The 15,967-nt window shown below is 60.4% G+C and overlaps 2 protein-coding genes and 1 pseudogene across 4 annotated transcripts; 1 reads left to right on the top strand and 2 right to left on the bottom strand.

The window, feature by feature from the left end:
* Positions 1–13: 13 nt before the first annotated feature.
* On the top strand, positions 14–3,247 carry LOC130597712 (coiled-coil domain-containing protein 183-like; annotated as a pseudogene).
* Positions 3,248–4,796: 1,549 nt separating this feature from the next.
* Positions 4,797–7,862, bottom strand: NSUN5 (NOP2/Sun RNA methyltransferase 5). Of its 2 annotated transcripts, none has more exons than XM_057406501.1 (10): positions 7,738–7,862; positions 7,557–7,679; positions 7,306–7,480; positions 7,117–7,225; positions 6,698–6,836; positions 6,185–6,300; positions 5,743–5,921; positions 5,457–5,661; positions 5,232–5,384; positions 4,797–5,017 (listed from the first exon to the last, which is right to left on the bottom strand). In XM_057406501.1, the coding sequence occupies exons 1-10, from the start codon at positions 7,828–7,830 to the stop codon at positions 4,897–4,899; spliced, it is 1,413 nt and encodes a 470-aa protein (XP_057262484.1). In that variant the 5' UTR covers positions 7,831–7,862; the 3' UTR covers positions 4,797–4,896. The 2 variants fall into 2 exon arrangements, with proteins under 2 accessions (XP_057262484.1, XP_057262485.1); XM_057406502.1 differs by having other exon boundaries at positions 7,306–7,450; positions 7,738–7,857.
* A 1,211-nt stretch (positions 7,863–9,073) lies between these two features.
* Positions 9,074–14,548, bottom strand: TRIM50 (tripartite motif containing 50). 2 transcript variants are annotated; one of them, XM_057406498.1, is made up of 7 exons: positions 14,415–14,548; positions 13,070–13,536; positions 12,069–12,164; positions 10,966–11,196; positions 10,629–10,651; positions 10,246–10,370; positions 9,074–9,963 (listed from the first exon to the last, which is right to left on the bottom strand). In XM_057406498.1, the coding sequence occupies exons 2-7, from the start codon at positions 13,472–13,474 to the stop codon at positions 9,356–9,358; spliced, it is 1,488 nt and encodes a 495-aa protein (XP_057262481.1). In that variant the 5' UTR covers positions 13,475–13,536; positions 14,415–14,548; the 3' UTR covers positions 9,074–9,355. The 2 variants fall into 2 exon arrangements, with proteins under 2 accessions (XP_057262481.1, XP_057262482.1); XM_057406499.1 differs by having other exon boundaries at positions 13,070–13,509.
* Between the last annotated feature and the right edge of the window lie 1,419 nt (positions 14,549–15,967).

Here is a 15,967-nt window from a genome sequence, read left to right as displayed (position 1 = left end):
GGCACTGGTCTCAGTAGATGGGCTCACCCCTTGTCTCCAACCTTCTCTGCCCCAGGTGGTTCGTACCCTGGAGGGCAACATAGAGAAGATGCAAACAAAAGTCCGCGCTGGGCAGAAGGTGACTGCCCTGTACGTGGCGGTGCGGGATGCCCTGAGGAAGGTGAGCTCATCCTCACCGTGCCGTTGTCTCACCCGCTCCCCCTGCAAAGGCACTGAAGGGCCCAAGGGGCTGTGCTGGTGGGACACCCTCCTGCAGGAGGTCCTCCTGCTCCCCTCCACCTTCTGTCCCAGCACAGGGCACCCCTGGGACTCAGTGGGCTCTGGCTCCCCGTGTCCCAGGAGCTGGCCCACCTGCCTCTGCACCTGGACCTCCTGAGTGAGACGGCCGAGCTGCAGCATAGGGAGGTGGAGGACATGGAGCTCATGGCCTCGCGTGGGCTCAGAGCTGCTCGTGGAGCCGAGGTGAGACCATCGTCCAGGGCACCTCAGGGTGCTTTCCTGCCCTCCAGAGCCCACACATGGCACCAGACGGCCGTGCTGCTGAGTCTTCCTTCCTTCAAGAAAAAGCAAGACTGAGCTTGGCTTCCCCGCAGCACCCAGATGCCTCCATAGCTCCTCCTGTGTCTGGCTCTTGGGCCGGGCTGCCCTGAGCTGGGGACAGCTGCCTGAAGCCCTGGCCACGGGGAAGGTGGCGTTCTCCATTCTCTAGCTGGCCTTGCTCACTTTCCTTCCCAGGCTGTTTACAGGGGGTAGGGGGTGGCATTTTTGATGCTGGCCATGCCAGGCTTAGAAGCTCACAGAGGTCCGCTGGAGCTTTGGGAGCCACTTCTCTTCTGCTCTGCTCCAGGAGCGCATGGTCAGGACGAAAACCCAGGTCCTTGCAGAGAGGGAGCTCAGGCTCCGCACCCAGGCTGCTCAGAAAGAGCCCAGAGACGGAGGCTGGCTCAAGGAAGCAAAAGAAAGGGCTCTGAAAACGGTGAGCTGGGGGACCCCGGCACATTCAGGGTTGCCGGCATAGGGCGGGCATCAGTGCCCAGCCTGCCATGGGTGAGGGGCTGCAGGGCCAGCTCCCCCAGGCTGCCAGCAGCTCAGGGGTGACGATGAACATCGAAAAGCCATCTCTGGTAGAAGCTGGGGCTGCTCCAGCCCCAGGGAGCTGAGCCTTGTCTGCTCACCTTGTTCCATGGCAGGGTTATCTGCTCTCCTCTGTCCCCAGAGCCCCCCAGGGCCCCTCTTGTACAGGCAGGGCTGGAACTGCTTTGCTCCACGCCATGAACTTGCAGTGCTTCCTGTGGTTCCTGGTGCAGAAACCTCCCCAGGAGCACGGCCCAGATCCTGTACCCTGCAGGAGTGCCCTGGGCTGAGTCCCTGTGCTCTCCCCCGGCCAGGACATCCCCATCAGGCTCCAGGCACAGCAGAAGTCCCTGCTGGAAATGGAGCAGTACCTCACAAGGTGCAAGGAGAAGAAGCAGGAGCTGGAGAAGGCAGTGAAGGAGCTGGAGATGCAGCGCGATGAGCTGAAGTTTCGCCGGCCCCCAGACACAAGCAGGTGCTGCTGGCCTCCGGACACTCATGCCAAAGGGGCCGGCACCCTTAGGGGCAGGGGGACACGTGCATGGCAGGTGTCCCAAGAGGGCAGCCCTTCCTTTGTCACCCTGCGGCTGCCCACCCCTCCCGCACTGGGAGGCTTTCTGAGCAGAGTGCTGCCCCAGCTCTGGTGCTGGCAGAGCACGCAAAGCTCCTGCGCTGGCAGCAGGAGGAGCCTTGCTCCTTGCCTGGCATGGGAAGTGGGAGCAGCAGCAGCGTGGGGTTGAGTTGCAGGCAGCATCTCTGCTCTGCGCTTGGGGGCAGGGGAGAAGCTGGGCAGCAGCTTTTGCAACAGCTTTGGGGTGTCTGCACCCCTGTGCCGTTGTATGGATGTGACCGTGGTTGGCTCCAGGGGGCTGGTGGAGGAGCTGAGGACGAGGCTGCAGCGGGAAGAGGCTCGGCTGGAACAGGGGCGAGCCCAGCTGCTGAGGAGCCAGGAGACGCTGCTGGACTTTGAAAACGCACTTGACAACCTCTTCGTCCGGCTGCGGGGCATCACCGTGCCTGGCCAGGTACCCGCCCAACGCTGGGCTGAGCAGAGCCCAGGCTCTGCTTGGTGCTGCAACGGCACCGTGTGGTGACACTTGGTGCAGCGACCATCACCCCAAGGGGCTCGTTCTCCCCACCAAGGCTGTTCCCTCTCTGACTCCAGGAGCATCCTGTCAAGGCCATGGCAGTGGACGAGAAGCTCCGGCAGTGTGAGCAGAAGCTGCAGTACCTGGTGCAGCGGGTGGCTGACCTGCCCCCTCCAGCCACAGCGAGGATGATGAGGTGCACGGCGGCTCCATCCCTGCTGCGCTCTTTGGGGACCCGCACAGGCTTTCCCGGGTGGCCCGTGCCAAGCCATCCTCCCAGCTGGAGGATGGAGGTGCTCGAGGGAAGAGGCACGGAGCAGCTCAGGCCCAGGTGGCCCCGGGCTCTGTGGGGTGTTCCCTACCAGGGGCACATGGAGCTTGGGCACCCCTTTGCTTGTAACACCCGCCTCCCCTTCAGCTATGAACACAGCCTCTCTTTCACAGACTTTTGTGAAGGTCAGGCAGCTGCTGGAGGAAACCCTCATGGCCGATCCACGGAACCGGAAGGTTTCCTTGGAGGACACGGGCGTGGGGCTCCAAGGTAGGAAAGGGGACACATCCCACGGCAACTGCCCCAGCCAGCCCCTGCCTCCTGGCATTTCTGGCTGTCCTTGCCCATCTCCCACTGTCCCAGCAGAGCCCAACCCAGGAGTTGCTGCAGGCGTTGGGGCTGACCGCGCTTGGCTCCAGGCCTTTGAGCATAGTGCTGGTTTTCTGTGTGCATGTGGGAGACTGGAGGCAGATGGTGGCTTGGGGAGCGTAGAAGCACCACAGGAGCAAGGGGGATGCTGTGGTGCAAGCGGGGAGAGCCTCGTCTTCAGAACCACTTGGCTGTGAATCTTCTTCACAGCCAGGGCTTGGCTCTGCCAGTGGCCTCCTCCTATGGGAGCTGCCGGCTCCTCCTGGGGACACAGGCACAGCAGAGGCAGCCCCACAGACCCTCCCCAGCCCGCTCCTCTCCGCTCTCTCCTCCAGACGATGTTGATATCCCTGACAACCACAGTGGCCTTGTCCTCACCAGAGAAGCCATCAAGAAGCAAGGGCTGGACTTGATCGAAAGCAAGAAGAAAAGCAAGAGGAAGTAGCGGTTGCTCCCCGAGACCTGGGGATGCCCCAGAGCACCCGTTGTGCACTTTTGCCTCCTGTTAATAGAGGAGATGTTTTTCATTCCATCGGATGCGCTTGGTGGGCTTTGTGTGACTGCAGGTGTGGGGATTCTATTGCCAAAACGTAGCACAAGCTGTGGTTTTGAAAGGAAGCTCCAGAAGGAGCATGATGTGCCAGTGACCACGTGGAATGGAGCTTCCCAGAACCAAGAGCCCAACAGGCACGTTCTTCTGCAATGCCACTGTGCTTTACTGTCACCCATCCATCTCCTGCCCCTGTCCTGTTCTCATGTGCTTACCACAGCCAGGGGGGTGAGCTGAACTTCTAGGAACTACATCATGGATAGCCTGCATAGAAGAGCCAAAATTAAAACACCCTATGCCTCCTCCCACAACTGTGCCAGGACAAAAAGCTCTTGCTGGGCATCACCTACACATGGTGAGCACCAGATAGGCCCCACCGACACGCCAACCTGCCCTTTCTCAGCCACCCAAAACTCCATCCCTCCACATGGAAGGGAACCAAGGAAAAGCTAGGGTGGAATGTGGGCATTGGCAGCAGCAGAATGGGAGGAAGCCCTGGGGTGGTGAGGCAGCAGGAGGCCTGTGCGAGAGGACCGCCGCTCCCCGGGGCTGAGGGACTGAGGAGCATGGGTGGACCCCATCCACTGTCCCCACCACAGTGGGGCGGTCATTGGCATCCATGAGGAATGGCTCAGGGAGATCCGAGAGGAGCCCAGAGGAAGGGGAGGGGGACAGAAAACAAAAGTGATGAGCAATACAATTGTTCATACCCAGGGTGTCAAGGAGGCTGCCCAGCAGGATGCCAAGATGAAATTCCTGCAGAGCACCTTCACCCTGTGTGAAGCTGGCAGAGACAGGGGCTTCTCACAATGCCTGAAGGAGTTCTACCACCAATTGCAGGTGGTAGAGACTATCAAGGTGAGGGGACAGCCGGTTGCTGTGGGGAAGGGGGCATGTTGCCAGGCACCAGCACACTGTCAGGACAGGGCACAGGCAGGGACCACCAAGGTGCCTGAGGGGCCACGGGTGCCAGCGCAGCCCTGGCAGCTGGGATGCTGCCCAGCATCCCCCCCGTGCCAGACACACCTGAAGGCTGAACCCTGCTCCTGCAGCACGGTGCCCACCATGTCCTCGTTCTTCCAGTGCAGGGCACAGCTGAAGGAGACCAAGCGAAGCAGAGCCGGGACGCTCAGGGCAGGGCTCAGGGCTGCTTCCCAGCATTACACTTACTGGTACTTGCTCCCACAGTTGAACTATACCTGAGGGGTTGAACAATATTTGTTTGCACTATTATTACTATTTATTTTTATTTCGCTTGTTTTATTCCACTTTGCCTCTGCTTCCAGCAGTGGCAGTTCCCAGGCAAGGCTGCACAAACGTACTTCAAAAGACCAGGGAGAGAGAGAAACTCAGCTCTGGGTCATCCCTACAGTCAGTCACAAGCTTCTATGATAGCCCACATCAGGGTAAGTGTTTCTGGGACAAAATATGGTAAAAGACACCCTTAACCCAGCTGACTTTACCAATGATGGGAGGCTGTGCCACAGCTCAGGCAGGCAGCAAGGTGACAATCCCCACCAGCCCCAGCTGGGCACTGCACAGTCCTAAAAAGGGTCGTTTCCCTCCTTTACCCGCTGCTTTTTCCTCTTCCTCTTCCTGGGAGCTGCTCCTGGCTCTGTTCCCTTGCCATGCTGCGGGCTGTCATCAGCAGCCGCAGGCAGGGAGCTGTGGACAAGAGCAAAGGGCCTGAGACCCACTCAACACAGCACTGTGGCTCCTGCCCTCTCCTCATGCTGCAGTCAGACCCCTCCATCTTCCCTCTTCCTCCCCATGCCAGGAACGCAGCAGCACCCTCAGCCTATGTGTGCCACCAGCCCGAGCCTGTCCCCAGACCCCCAGGAGCTGCTGGAGGCCACAGAGCCCCCAGGCCCGCTCTCACCTCGAGGCAGCGGCCCCGTCCCCGCGCCGCTCCAGGACAGCCACAAAGAAGCCGTGGGTGAGGGTGTCGGCAGCAGAGGCACGGAGGCAGCTCTCTGCCCCCGGGAAGGCAGCGAGTCCTCGGCAGGGCCAGCAAGGGAAGGCGTCCACCAGCCTGCAGTGTGGGACGAGGGTCAGGGCCAGGCCCTACAGCACCTGCTCTGCATCCCCCCAACACCAGACACACCTGAAGGCCGAGCCCCACTCTTGCAGCACAGCCCCAACCACGTCCTCGTTCTCCTCTTGGTGCAGAGAGCAGGTGGAGTAGACCAAGCGCTGCAGAGCTGGGAAACTCAGGGCATGGCTCAGCACCTTGCGCTGGAAGCCGGCCAGCGCCTGCAGCCGCTCGGCACTTGGGGCAGTCTCTGCCATCGGCACCCGGTTCACCATCCCTGTGGGGAGAGCAGCCATCACCTGGGGCCTGCACGCCCACAGCCCACCCAGGGGTGGGCGGCCAAAGCCCCCCGTGTTACCTGAGCCGCTGCAGGATGGGTCGAGCAGGATGTAGGCCACCTTGCTGTACTTGGGGTCTCCGGGATCCACCGTCAGGAAGTCCTGCTGCGCCAGCTGGAAACCGGTGACGCCAGCACGCATCAGCATGGTGTTCATGGTGGCCAGGCGCTTGGTGTCCACGTCAAAGGCAAAGATCCGGCTGAAGGCAGAGCCCGGCGCCCAAGAGATGTGTAAACATCCCGCACGGCCTCAGGAACACGCTGCCCTCACAGCATCACACACCGGCCATCGGCCAGGCAGGCTGTGCTTGGGAGCTGCTCCCCCAGCCGGGACAGGTCTTGGGCAGGGAGAGGGAGCAGGGGCTGCAAAGTGAACCCCTGTGTGATCCCACATCCTCCTGCACCCTTCCCAAGCCACCAGCCTACCCAGGGAAAAGCCAGCACCACGCAGCCCTGCCCTCACCCCTTGTTCTTCAGGATGGCTGCCAGGTGGCTGGTCTTGTTCCCAGGCGCAGCGCAGGCATCGATGACGTGGGAGCCAGCAGCGGGGCTGAGAAGGAAGGCGGGGAGGCAGCTGGCCTGCAGGAGGACAAAGCCCTGTGAGCAGAGCGGGCAAGAAGCAGCCCCTGCCCCTCCTCAGCCATGGCTGACGCTGCAGGGCCACAGGCAGCCACAGCAGCAGGGGACAAGTCCACCAGCACCCACTGCCAGGAGCCTCTGCCTGGCCACAACCTCCCACTGCTCCCAGAGCTGGTGCCGGCTCCTCCTGGGGGTTACAGCCCGGTTCACAGCAATACCCCCATCCGTACATGTGATGGAAGCAGAGCCACAGGGCAGCCCCAGAGCTGCTGGCTGCATTCGTGCTCTCTGCTGCAGTAAAGCACGAGCATAGCCCTTGGCATGGGGAAAGAAGTTTTCCCTCCACCCATGTCAGGGGATTCCCCAGCCCTGCAGCCTCCTGCCACCAGCTCCCCACCTTGTCCTGCAGAATGATGTGTCCTGAAGTATACAGCAGGTTCTCATGGAAGTCTGTCTGCGGAGGGAAAACCAGCAGCTCCGGGAGGTGAAGGTCCAACAGGAATTTCTTCCCGGAGAGGGCCCTCAGTTCTTCCACACTGCCCACGAGGCACAGGGATGATGAACACGCAGGCCTGCCTCATCCTGCCCACACCAGAGCTCTGCAGAGCCCAGGCTGACACCCTCTTTGTCCCACTTCTCCTCTCTCCTTCAGTGCCAGGCAGCGCACGGAAGGGCAGAACGCAGGAGTGGGGACACCCCAACCCAGGCACCCTGAGCACCGAGACCGACGACCCCTTGACCCACAGGACCTCATCCCAAGCCCCTGTTGCTCGCTGACGCCCCAGATAAGGTGGGGCAGCAGGAAGCAACGCTTACCTGGCTGCCTTGCCCAGGTAGGAGTAGCCCTCACGCTTGAAGAAGTCAACCACGTCGTCCACGCGTGTCTTCAGGGTGTTGACCCGGACGTAGCGCGGTATCTGGGAAGCTGGGGGAGTCGCCCGGGTCGCACACGGCCACCCACCGCCGCCACCACAGGGACACCACCGCGCCCAGAGGCACACTCACCGCCGCGGCCGGCTGCCTGCGCCGGGGCCAGGAGGTCCTCGTTGCGGCTCACCTTCCGCCGCACCTTCAGGCGGGCCAGCTCGGCCTCCAGCCGGGCCCGGTGCCGCCGGGCCAGCGCCTTCCAGCGGCCCCCGCACTTCAAGCCCTTGCCGAAGAGCAGGTCGTACACCAGCACCTGCGGGGACGAGGCTGAGCCGGGACCCGCCGCCCCGGGACCCGCCGCCGCCGCCGCCACCCCCGGCCCCGCTCACCTTCGCCAGCTGCGGGGACAACTTCTTCTCGGCCTGCAGCAGCGCGGCGCCGGCCAGCAGCTCCTCCAGCACCGGCGAGTAGCGGAGCGTCTCGGACACCAGCGCGTACAGCTGCCGGACGTGCTGCGGGGCGGTCAGGGGTCAGGGGTCACGGCCCGGGCCCGCCCCTCGCCCCGCGCACCGGGAACCGGCTGTGGTACACCAGCGCCTTGACGCCGCCGGCGCCGCGCTCCAGCCCCTCCAGGACGGCGGCGGCCGCGCTGTACAGCGCCATGGCTCCCGCCGCCCGCCTGCGCACAGGCCACTTCCGGCGGTGCCGCGTCCCGCCCGGCAGCGGGCAAGGACGGGCAGGAGGCGGGCGGGGACTTCCGGGGTCTTCGCGCCGCCGGGAGAGAAACTGAGCGCGGAGAGAGAGGGACGGGGAGCTCGGGGGAGCCCAGAGGAGGCCACGGAGCTGCTGTGAGGGCTGGAGCAGCTCTGCTCTGGAGCCAGGCTGAGAGAGCTGGGCTGGGATAGCCACCAGGATGGGGGGTGGCTGGAAGGGAGGGCAGCCGTGACGGCAGGGCCGGGCAGTGCTCATCACCCCAGAACTGGAGATGCTGACGGAGGGCCCTGTGCTGCTGCCAGAGCTGAAGGGGAAGGTGCAGGTGTGGCCTCCAGGCAGGAAGCCCCCAACCCGCTGGGGCTGTTCCTCGGCAACGGGGGTGTTTCTGAGCTGTCCCTTCCAGCTTTGGCCGTGGTGAGGACAGCACAGAGAGGTGGCTGCACCTCAGTGTGCCCCGGTGCGGCCGTTGTGCTGTGGTTCATGGTTTCATAGACTCAGAGAGTGGTGAGGGTTGGAAGGGACCTTTGAAGATCATCCTGTCCAGCCGCTCTGCCATGGGCAGGGATATCTTCCACAAGATGAGGTTGCTCCGGTTTCAGGTCCTTCTCTCTGCTCATCGTGTCCTGAGTTTATGGGAAAAGCTTTACGGTTGAGCTTTAAGGTCCCTTCTAACCCAAACCAGTCTGTTGATTCTGTGATTAAAGGACAGCTTGGCCATGGAAGGAAAGATTTCGCTCCTGAGAAGCTTAGTGCTGTCCATGAGGATAAGGAACCACAGCATGACATTTCCTGTGCCATGTCTTAGAAATGCTCTTGGCATTATCTGGCATCACAGATGTGATGTGACTTAAGTGAGACCAACACCAAGCACATGAGGATCGATAGACAAGCAGCAACTGCTGCAAACCAAGAGCTGCTTGGCAAAGTTTGGCTGTGATCAGGAATCGGCAGAGTGGGTGCTGGTGCTGAGGAAACGTGCCTCATGCCTGAACAGCTGGAGGGTGTGAGAACCCTGTGGAAAAGCACATTTGGGTGCCCTGGTTGGTCTGGGACACAACATGTGCAAGACAATTCATAGAATCACTGGTTTGGGTTGGAAGGAGCCTTAAAGCTCATCTAGCGTTAAGCAACGGCTGCCCACTTCTCTGCCTCCTGCTGGTACCTCAGAGACATTACTCACGTAAGCACCTCATTTAGCACAAACTCCATTTATTCAGAGGAAAGATGCAGCAGCAAAGCCCCCGGATGCTCATGGCTCACACTTTTCAGGCAGGCACCCCCTTCCATTGGGAGATTTCTGCAGGCCAGCCATGTTTTAGGGTTTGGGCTCAGCCTGCCAAACTGGGGACAGGAATTCAGAGGTCAAGGCTGACATTTTATGCTGCTAAACATTACCCCGCAGTACCATAGCTTCCATACGAGCACAAGCCTGCATGCAGCTTGCTGCAGCCAAACCCTCATGCCGCTGGCCAGGCTATGGCTTTGTGGGTTCCTTGGGGGCAGGATGGCTGTTCAGCGCCTGAGGGTGCCTGCTCGCAGTGGGCACAGGCAGGATGATGGGAGGGGAACAGGGCCCTCGCTCAGGCCAGCACAGGTCCACAATGGGGTAGAGCTGCCCCTGGAACTCTGCCTGGAAGGTGTAGATGGGGCTGAGCTCATCAGGGTTGTCAGCATTGTAGAAGCTCAGCTCACCCTTCTCGTAGTGCAGGTAGATGCCAATGCGCTGGGGCCGGGTGGTCAGAGGCAGGGTAGCCCGTGGCATGCTAAAGGCCTCGTAGACCTTCCCTTCCTTCAGACCAATGAGCCACACGCCATTCTCAGGAGACTTGCTCAGCTTCCCTTTGCGGCTGACCGTGCCCTTGATGATGCCCACACGCCAGTGGTTCCTGGCGCCCACAATCACCTCCCAGTAGTGCTGGCCACAGGAGAAGCCCTTGCAGGTGAGGATGCAATTGCTGGAGTCAAAACGCTTGGGGTTGCTGTCCCGGTGCTGGTAGAGGCCACACCGCACCATCGTGTCGCCCTTGAAGAGCTCCAGGAGAGGATGTGCTGTCACTGGGTCCAGTTTCAGCGTCTCTGGAGCTGTAAGGAAGGCATGTGGGATTCAGGCAACCCAGAAGGCACGGGTCTGGTGGAGCACTGGCACAAGCTGGCACTGAACTGGAAGCAGCTGGAGCATTATGCCAAGACAGGCTGCTATCGGCATGAGACATGACCAGCCACTGCTCCAGGAGTTCTCCTGAGGCAAGGAGCACGCAAGCAGTGGGCAAGACAGGCTGGGGCAGTGTGATGGTGGCTGGTCAGCCTGTCCCACACACCAGCGAGCCTGGGCACTCAGTGTGCTGCCAGGGGGGCAGGGGGTACCTGGTAGGACACGGCGGTGCAGGCGCTTCCACACAGTCATCTTGATGTCATCCTGGTGGAAGCATGGCTTAAAGGACACGGGGCTAAAGACGCCATCACCAGGGTGCAGGCTGAGGAGCTCTGACCTGGAAAGACAAGAGCAGCCATGACACAGTGACAGGACAGTGTGTGACCTCCTCTCACCTGGCTGCTGTCTGTGAGAGAGCCACTGGTGTCTCGCCAGCTGCTCTTGCCCTGCGTGGATCTGGCTGTGACTGTCCATCACAACAGCAGTGTCCACGCAAGGCTGCCCCAGAATTGCTGAGATGCTCACTGGCCTGGGACCACTAGCCCTGGTGTGGAGCCTGCCATCCCCTTTGGTGCTGTTTGGTCCCACCACTCACCTGAACTGGGAGGAGCTGTATTTCTGGAAAACATAAAAGAAAGAGAATTGTTGGTGGACAGAACAGCAGATCTTCTGCATGGTCACAGCTGCGCAAGCCTCTGCCCTGGGCTGGAGAGGCCAGGGCTCTCCTCCTGTGGGAGAGCTACAGGCATTGCTTCTTGTGGAGGGCAGGTTTCTCCCACCAGGGGAAGGCCTGGCTGGACAGACAGCACCTCCATCTCATTTCTGGTACTGTCTCAGCAATGTTTGGTGAGGGTACCCACTGCCCAGGGCAGAGGGCTGAAAGCTGGAGAGCTCAGCAGACTCTCACCACCTTCACTAGCAAGTGCACTCACCTGGATGAAACCAAGCTGACTTTCATTGCTGAGTGCCTCCAGAGAGCTCTGCATCTCCTTAAGCCTCTGCAGGGCATCTGATGTCTGCTTGACCTGGGACTCAATAGAGGTGATGAGCTGTGTTGCCTTCCTCTCAATGCTCTCCAGGAAAGTGGCCTTCTCCTCGTCAATGTACCTGTGCAGCTCCTGGAACTCCTTCCGGATCACCCACTTGAAGACATCTGCCTCGTTCTGCAGGGAGACAGCAAGCAGCAGTGCAGGGCAGCCTCACTCCATCCCCTTCACCTGCTTTTGAGTTTCAGAGGTGCTGCCAGCAATGTCAGCGTGTCCCATCAAGCTGCCCTCCACTGTCTTTCCAAATAAAGAGCAGCTCTGTTCACATCCCACTGTCCTCAGCAGCTCACCACCACAGCCCCCCTGCCTTACACCTCTCCTCTGAATCTCCCAGATTTTGATTTCCTGATGTCCCAGCCAGCCTCGTCAGAGCCTTGAAGGAGTTCCTGGATCCCTCTGCTCCCAGGGAGCTCCCTGTGTCCTGGGCTAAGGGAGAGAAAATGCAGCTCGATTTCCATTTGGGTTCCGCCCTTCTGAGGAGCCCCAATGGGAAGCTTTAGCCTCTGAAGGGATGCCAGGAGGTCCCTTGGAGACAACTACTGCATGGGAAATTGATGTGACACTAAACCAGGCAGGAACTCAATGTGAAACCAGCCCATTGCTCTGACTAGGAAGCCTGCTCCAAGCAGGGTCCTTTTGACCTGTTTATCTTCCCACCTCCAAGGACACTCAGTCAAACCAGCCTTCACCACTGCTCTGCTGGGATGTGCAGTGAGGGTAATATCACCCCTTCTGGAGACAGGGCTGTGCTACCAGAGAGGGCTACATCACGCTTCCCGAAAACAGGTCTGCGGTTAATCCCCGAGTTTTGTGAGAAACAAATGGCAGGGAATGGGGTGGAAGATAAGCCCTGTCTGCTATCCCAGGGAAGGGCAAAGGGAACGAGTAGAGGAGGCAAACTGGGAGCAACCAGGAGCAGAGGCTGCTCCAGGGGCTGTGTGGGACACAAAGACTCAGGGACATGGGCTCCCCTGACACATGGCACTCACTGCAATGCGGCTTTTGTTGTTGATGAGCTTGCTGATGTGTTCATCCAGGTTCCTCTTGTACTGGTGGAGATTGGTCAGCAGCACAGACAGCTCCTCCTGAAAAGACAGCACCTCTGTAGGAGTGACCTCGGTGGCAGCCTCTTTGGTTGCAGGCAGTACTTGTCAGTCCCCTGAGGAGCACGTGGCCCTTGGAAGCCATGTTCTCTACGAGTTCTCTAAGCGTTCTCTAAGCTTTCTAGGGCCCTGCACATCCTGCTGGTCTTTACACTCTTGGTCTAGAAGATTCGTGGTTACCAGAGGCAGGAGAGCACTCAGAGCATGGCCCAAATTTGGGTGCTGCTTGTCCTCTCACCAGGAGCACTGTGTCTCTGCTCCCATTCCCAGCCCTCTATCTCACACCCCATAGTGGCTCTGCAAAGGGTGAGCAGGTGGCAAGTGGGTGGTGAGTAGCCGCAAGCCAGCACCAGGCCAGCAGCACCCTCCTACCACTGGTGCTGGGAACCTGGCTGGGCAGGAGCATTTTTAGTGCCTCCTGCTCTTATCTCCCTCATACCAGGAGTGGAGGGGACGGGTGCCCTGTGCCTTTTCATTCCTGGAGCTTCCACGTGATGCTGGGCAGGGGATGCCAGATGTTTACTCTGCCTGGCTGGGTCCCTGCCTCCCTGCTCTCCTTACCCCAGCCCTTATCTTCAGACTCTTTTTTATGGTGTTTGTAAACAGTCTTGAAAGGCCCCACCAACACTCCCTGATCCCAAGCTCTGCCCACTATGGTGCAGACACTAAAACTGGGGGTCCTCTCAGCCAGGGACATGCTTAGCCTGAGCAACAGGTGCCCCGAGGCCAGGGACCCTGCCCCACATCTGGCTGTGCCATGGGACTGTGCTCCAGGCACTGTCATCATTTCCAGCCTGTCTCCTGAAGGAGAGGGCACATTTGGCCAGCAAGCCCTTCGGGCGCCCTGACCCCCACCCCAGAAGCTGCAGCTGCCTCTGCCTCCAGACCTTCATCTGGCAGTATGCAGTAGAGATGGGGGTGATCTTGTGCTGGCGGTGGTTGCCAATGGTGCCACACAGCCCGCAGATCACCTCTTGGTCAGCCTCACAGAAGAGGCTGAGGGGGTTGTGGTGTGTTGGGCAGGACTCCGGGCTCAGCTCTGCCTCGCACAGGCTCTGCAGTGCCTCGATGACACAGGCCAGTGTGACGTTGGGTGATAAGGCACTGCAGTCTACCATCTGGCGGCACACAGGGCACAGGAACCGCCCATCCAGCTCCCCAGAGAGTGACACCACGCAGGACTTGCAGTACGAATGCCCACACTGCAGCATCAGGGGCTCTTTGAAGACCTCCAAGCAGATGGGACAGAGTAGCTGGTCCTCCAGCTCATTGATGCTCATCCTCCGAGCCATCCTACCACCTTCCCACACAGCAGCACAGACCTGGCCTGGGAAACACAGCTGGGAGATCAGTCCTGTTCCAAAAGCAAGATAAGCAGAGATGAGTGAAGATGCAGCTTAGCAGCTGGGGAAGGCGAAACAGACATCTCCAGCCCACCAGCAGCAGTACAGACAGTTGCAAACTCATCATTAGGCTCCCCCTCTGCTGCTCTCTGGAGGCATTGGTAGATTAGATATTAGGAAAAAATTCTTCCCTGTGAGGGTGCTGAGGCGCTGGCACAGGGTGCCCAGAGAAGCTGTGGCTGCCCCATCCCTGGCAGTGTTCAAGGCCAGGTTGGACACAGGGGCTTGGAGCAAGCTGCTCTAGTGGAAGGTGTCCCTGCCTGTGGCAGGGGTTGGAGCTGGATGAGCTTTAAGGTCCCTTCCAACCAAAACCAGTCTGGGGTTCTATGATACAAAGCCTGAGACACAGCATGCAGCTGTAACTGCAACTCACCCCCTTGAAACGTGGTGTGGTCTCTGGTCCCCATAGCACTCCATGCCCTGGGCCAGCACCCCCAAGAGACAGAAGCCCAAATCCCAGCCTCTCCCACCAGCCCAGGGCTGCCTGTGGCCCAGCCTGTTCAACAGCTCTAATGCTGTGCAACTCTGACTCCCTTGCTGCTCCCAGAGCTGTGAGTGTAACTGCCCAGATCCTTGGGCAAGTCAAAGACATGACCTGAAGTTGAAGAAAATAAACACGCAGCCAGAGGCTCAGTAGCTTTCCCAGGGAAAGGGGAGGCTGTGACCTGAGCTTGGCTTTTATCACACATCGCTATAGGAGCTTGGTGAATCAATGAAAGCCTGTGACCCATGAGACACCATAAAACCCCATATGGGGAAACCAGCTTCAGCTGCTCCCTCCACTCACACATACACATCCCAGAAACCCAAATAACAGCCTCCCACTCACATGCCCTGCGTGGCTTCCTCCTGGCCCTGGCTTGGTGCACTGAGCCCGATGGATGTCCCTCGGCTTCCCAGTCAAGCCGAAGAGTTTGACCTGGTTGGAGAGGCAGCGAGGCAGGTGGTGGGACCAGCAGGCCCTTGGTGAGACACGGAGCAGAGCCACTGCCCTCCTGCAGCCTCAGCCCTGCCAGGGATGTCCCTGCTCACTGAGGAGAGCCCAGGCAGCCTCTTGTCCCCTCTCCCACTCCAAGGGTGGTGTCACACCCCCCAGGAGGGCTGCTCTCCGCCCCTGCCACGCAGCTATGGGCACACACATCAGATGATTGGGCAGGCACGAGCCTTGATAAGAGGTGGTGGTGTTTGCCTCCCGGAGCAGCCAGCCTCCCGGAGTCCCACCACGTTTCACTCATACGTGCCACTGGGGACAATAGAAACTTTTTCACTAGAACACTTTCTTATCAACTAAAGCTCTTTTTTCTGCTTGAAACACCACTTTGTTTGGTGAAAACCTTTGATTGCTTTGGAAAAGATCAGAAGAAAACCTCAAGTGCAGCTCCCCCAGTGTAGGGCAAGGCACACGTCTACTGTGCAAAAAATGCTTCCTCGCACAATTATTCCTGGTTCACAGATGTGTCTGGCTTGCAGGCACCCTGGTGGGTCCCTCCCTACATCATCCAGGGGAAGCTGGGGACAAGGAACCCTTCTCAGCCCAGAGGGCCCAGCTTCGGGGCAACCTCCAGAGGCTGTGTGGTGTGGAACCGGAGGCAATGGCTCAGGATTAGCCTGGGGCTCCCACCTTGGCCGCTGGTGTTGGGTCAATCAGGAGGGTGCATCTCTCACTCCCCAGAGGGAGCTGGCAGCTGGGGGTAGCTTCTGCTGTGCTCTGGGGAGCCCCTCTGCAGCCCTGATCCAGCTCTGGGGCAGCAGCACAAGAAGGACATGGAGCTGTGGGAGCGAGGCCAGAGGAGGCCACGGAGATGCTGCGAGGGCTGGAGCAGCTCTGCTCTGGAGCCAGGCTGAGAGAGCTGGGCTTGATGAGCGCTGAGGTTACAAAGGCCCGCATGGCTCTGACAGGCCTCGGGTACGTCCAGCACTCGCAGGGCACAGCTCAGGCCCCCGCTTCCCAGGCTCGGCTCAGGAGAACAGGCACGGCGCTGCTATCGGCGCCGCAGCACCCAGCACACGGCCCCGGCCCGGCATGGCCCCGCGGGACCACCCGGCTCTCCCGGAGGGGCAGTGCCCGGAAAAGGCCGCTCCCCCCCCGCAGCCCCGCGAGGCTCAGCTCGGACACACGGCCGGGCCTGGGGAGGAGGCCGCGCCCCGCCCCAGTGCGTCCCTCAGCGTGCACCGCGGCTGCCCATTGGCTGAGAGCAGCGCAGGGGCGTGTCCCTGCCCGAGGCGCGTGAACGCGGGGCGTCTTAAACCGCGTCTGGGGATGCGTGCGCTGCTCGGAGCGCGATTGGCGGGAGAGCCCGAGAGCCGCGGGCGGTGATTGGTCGGAGAGCGCCGCGGGGGGTGATTGGTGGGAGACCGCCGCGAGCTGCGGGCGGTGATTGG

Source organism: Pezoporus wallicus, unplaced genomic scaffold (genome assembly GCF_028554395.1).
Source record: "Pezoporus wallicus isolate ANWC-B61680 ecotype Strahan unplaced genomic scaffold, APGP_CSIRO_Pwel_v1 contig_7963, whole genome shotgun sequence".
Classification (NCBI taxonomy): domain Eukaryota; kingdom Metazoa; phylum Chordata; class Aves; order Psittaciformes; family Psittacidae; genus Pezoporus; species Pezoporus wallicus.
Note: the sequence above shows the minus strand (reverse complement) of the source record. Positions and strands in the feature narration are given on the sequence as shown.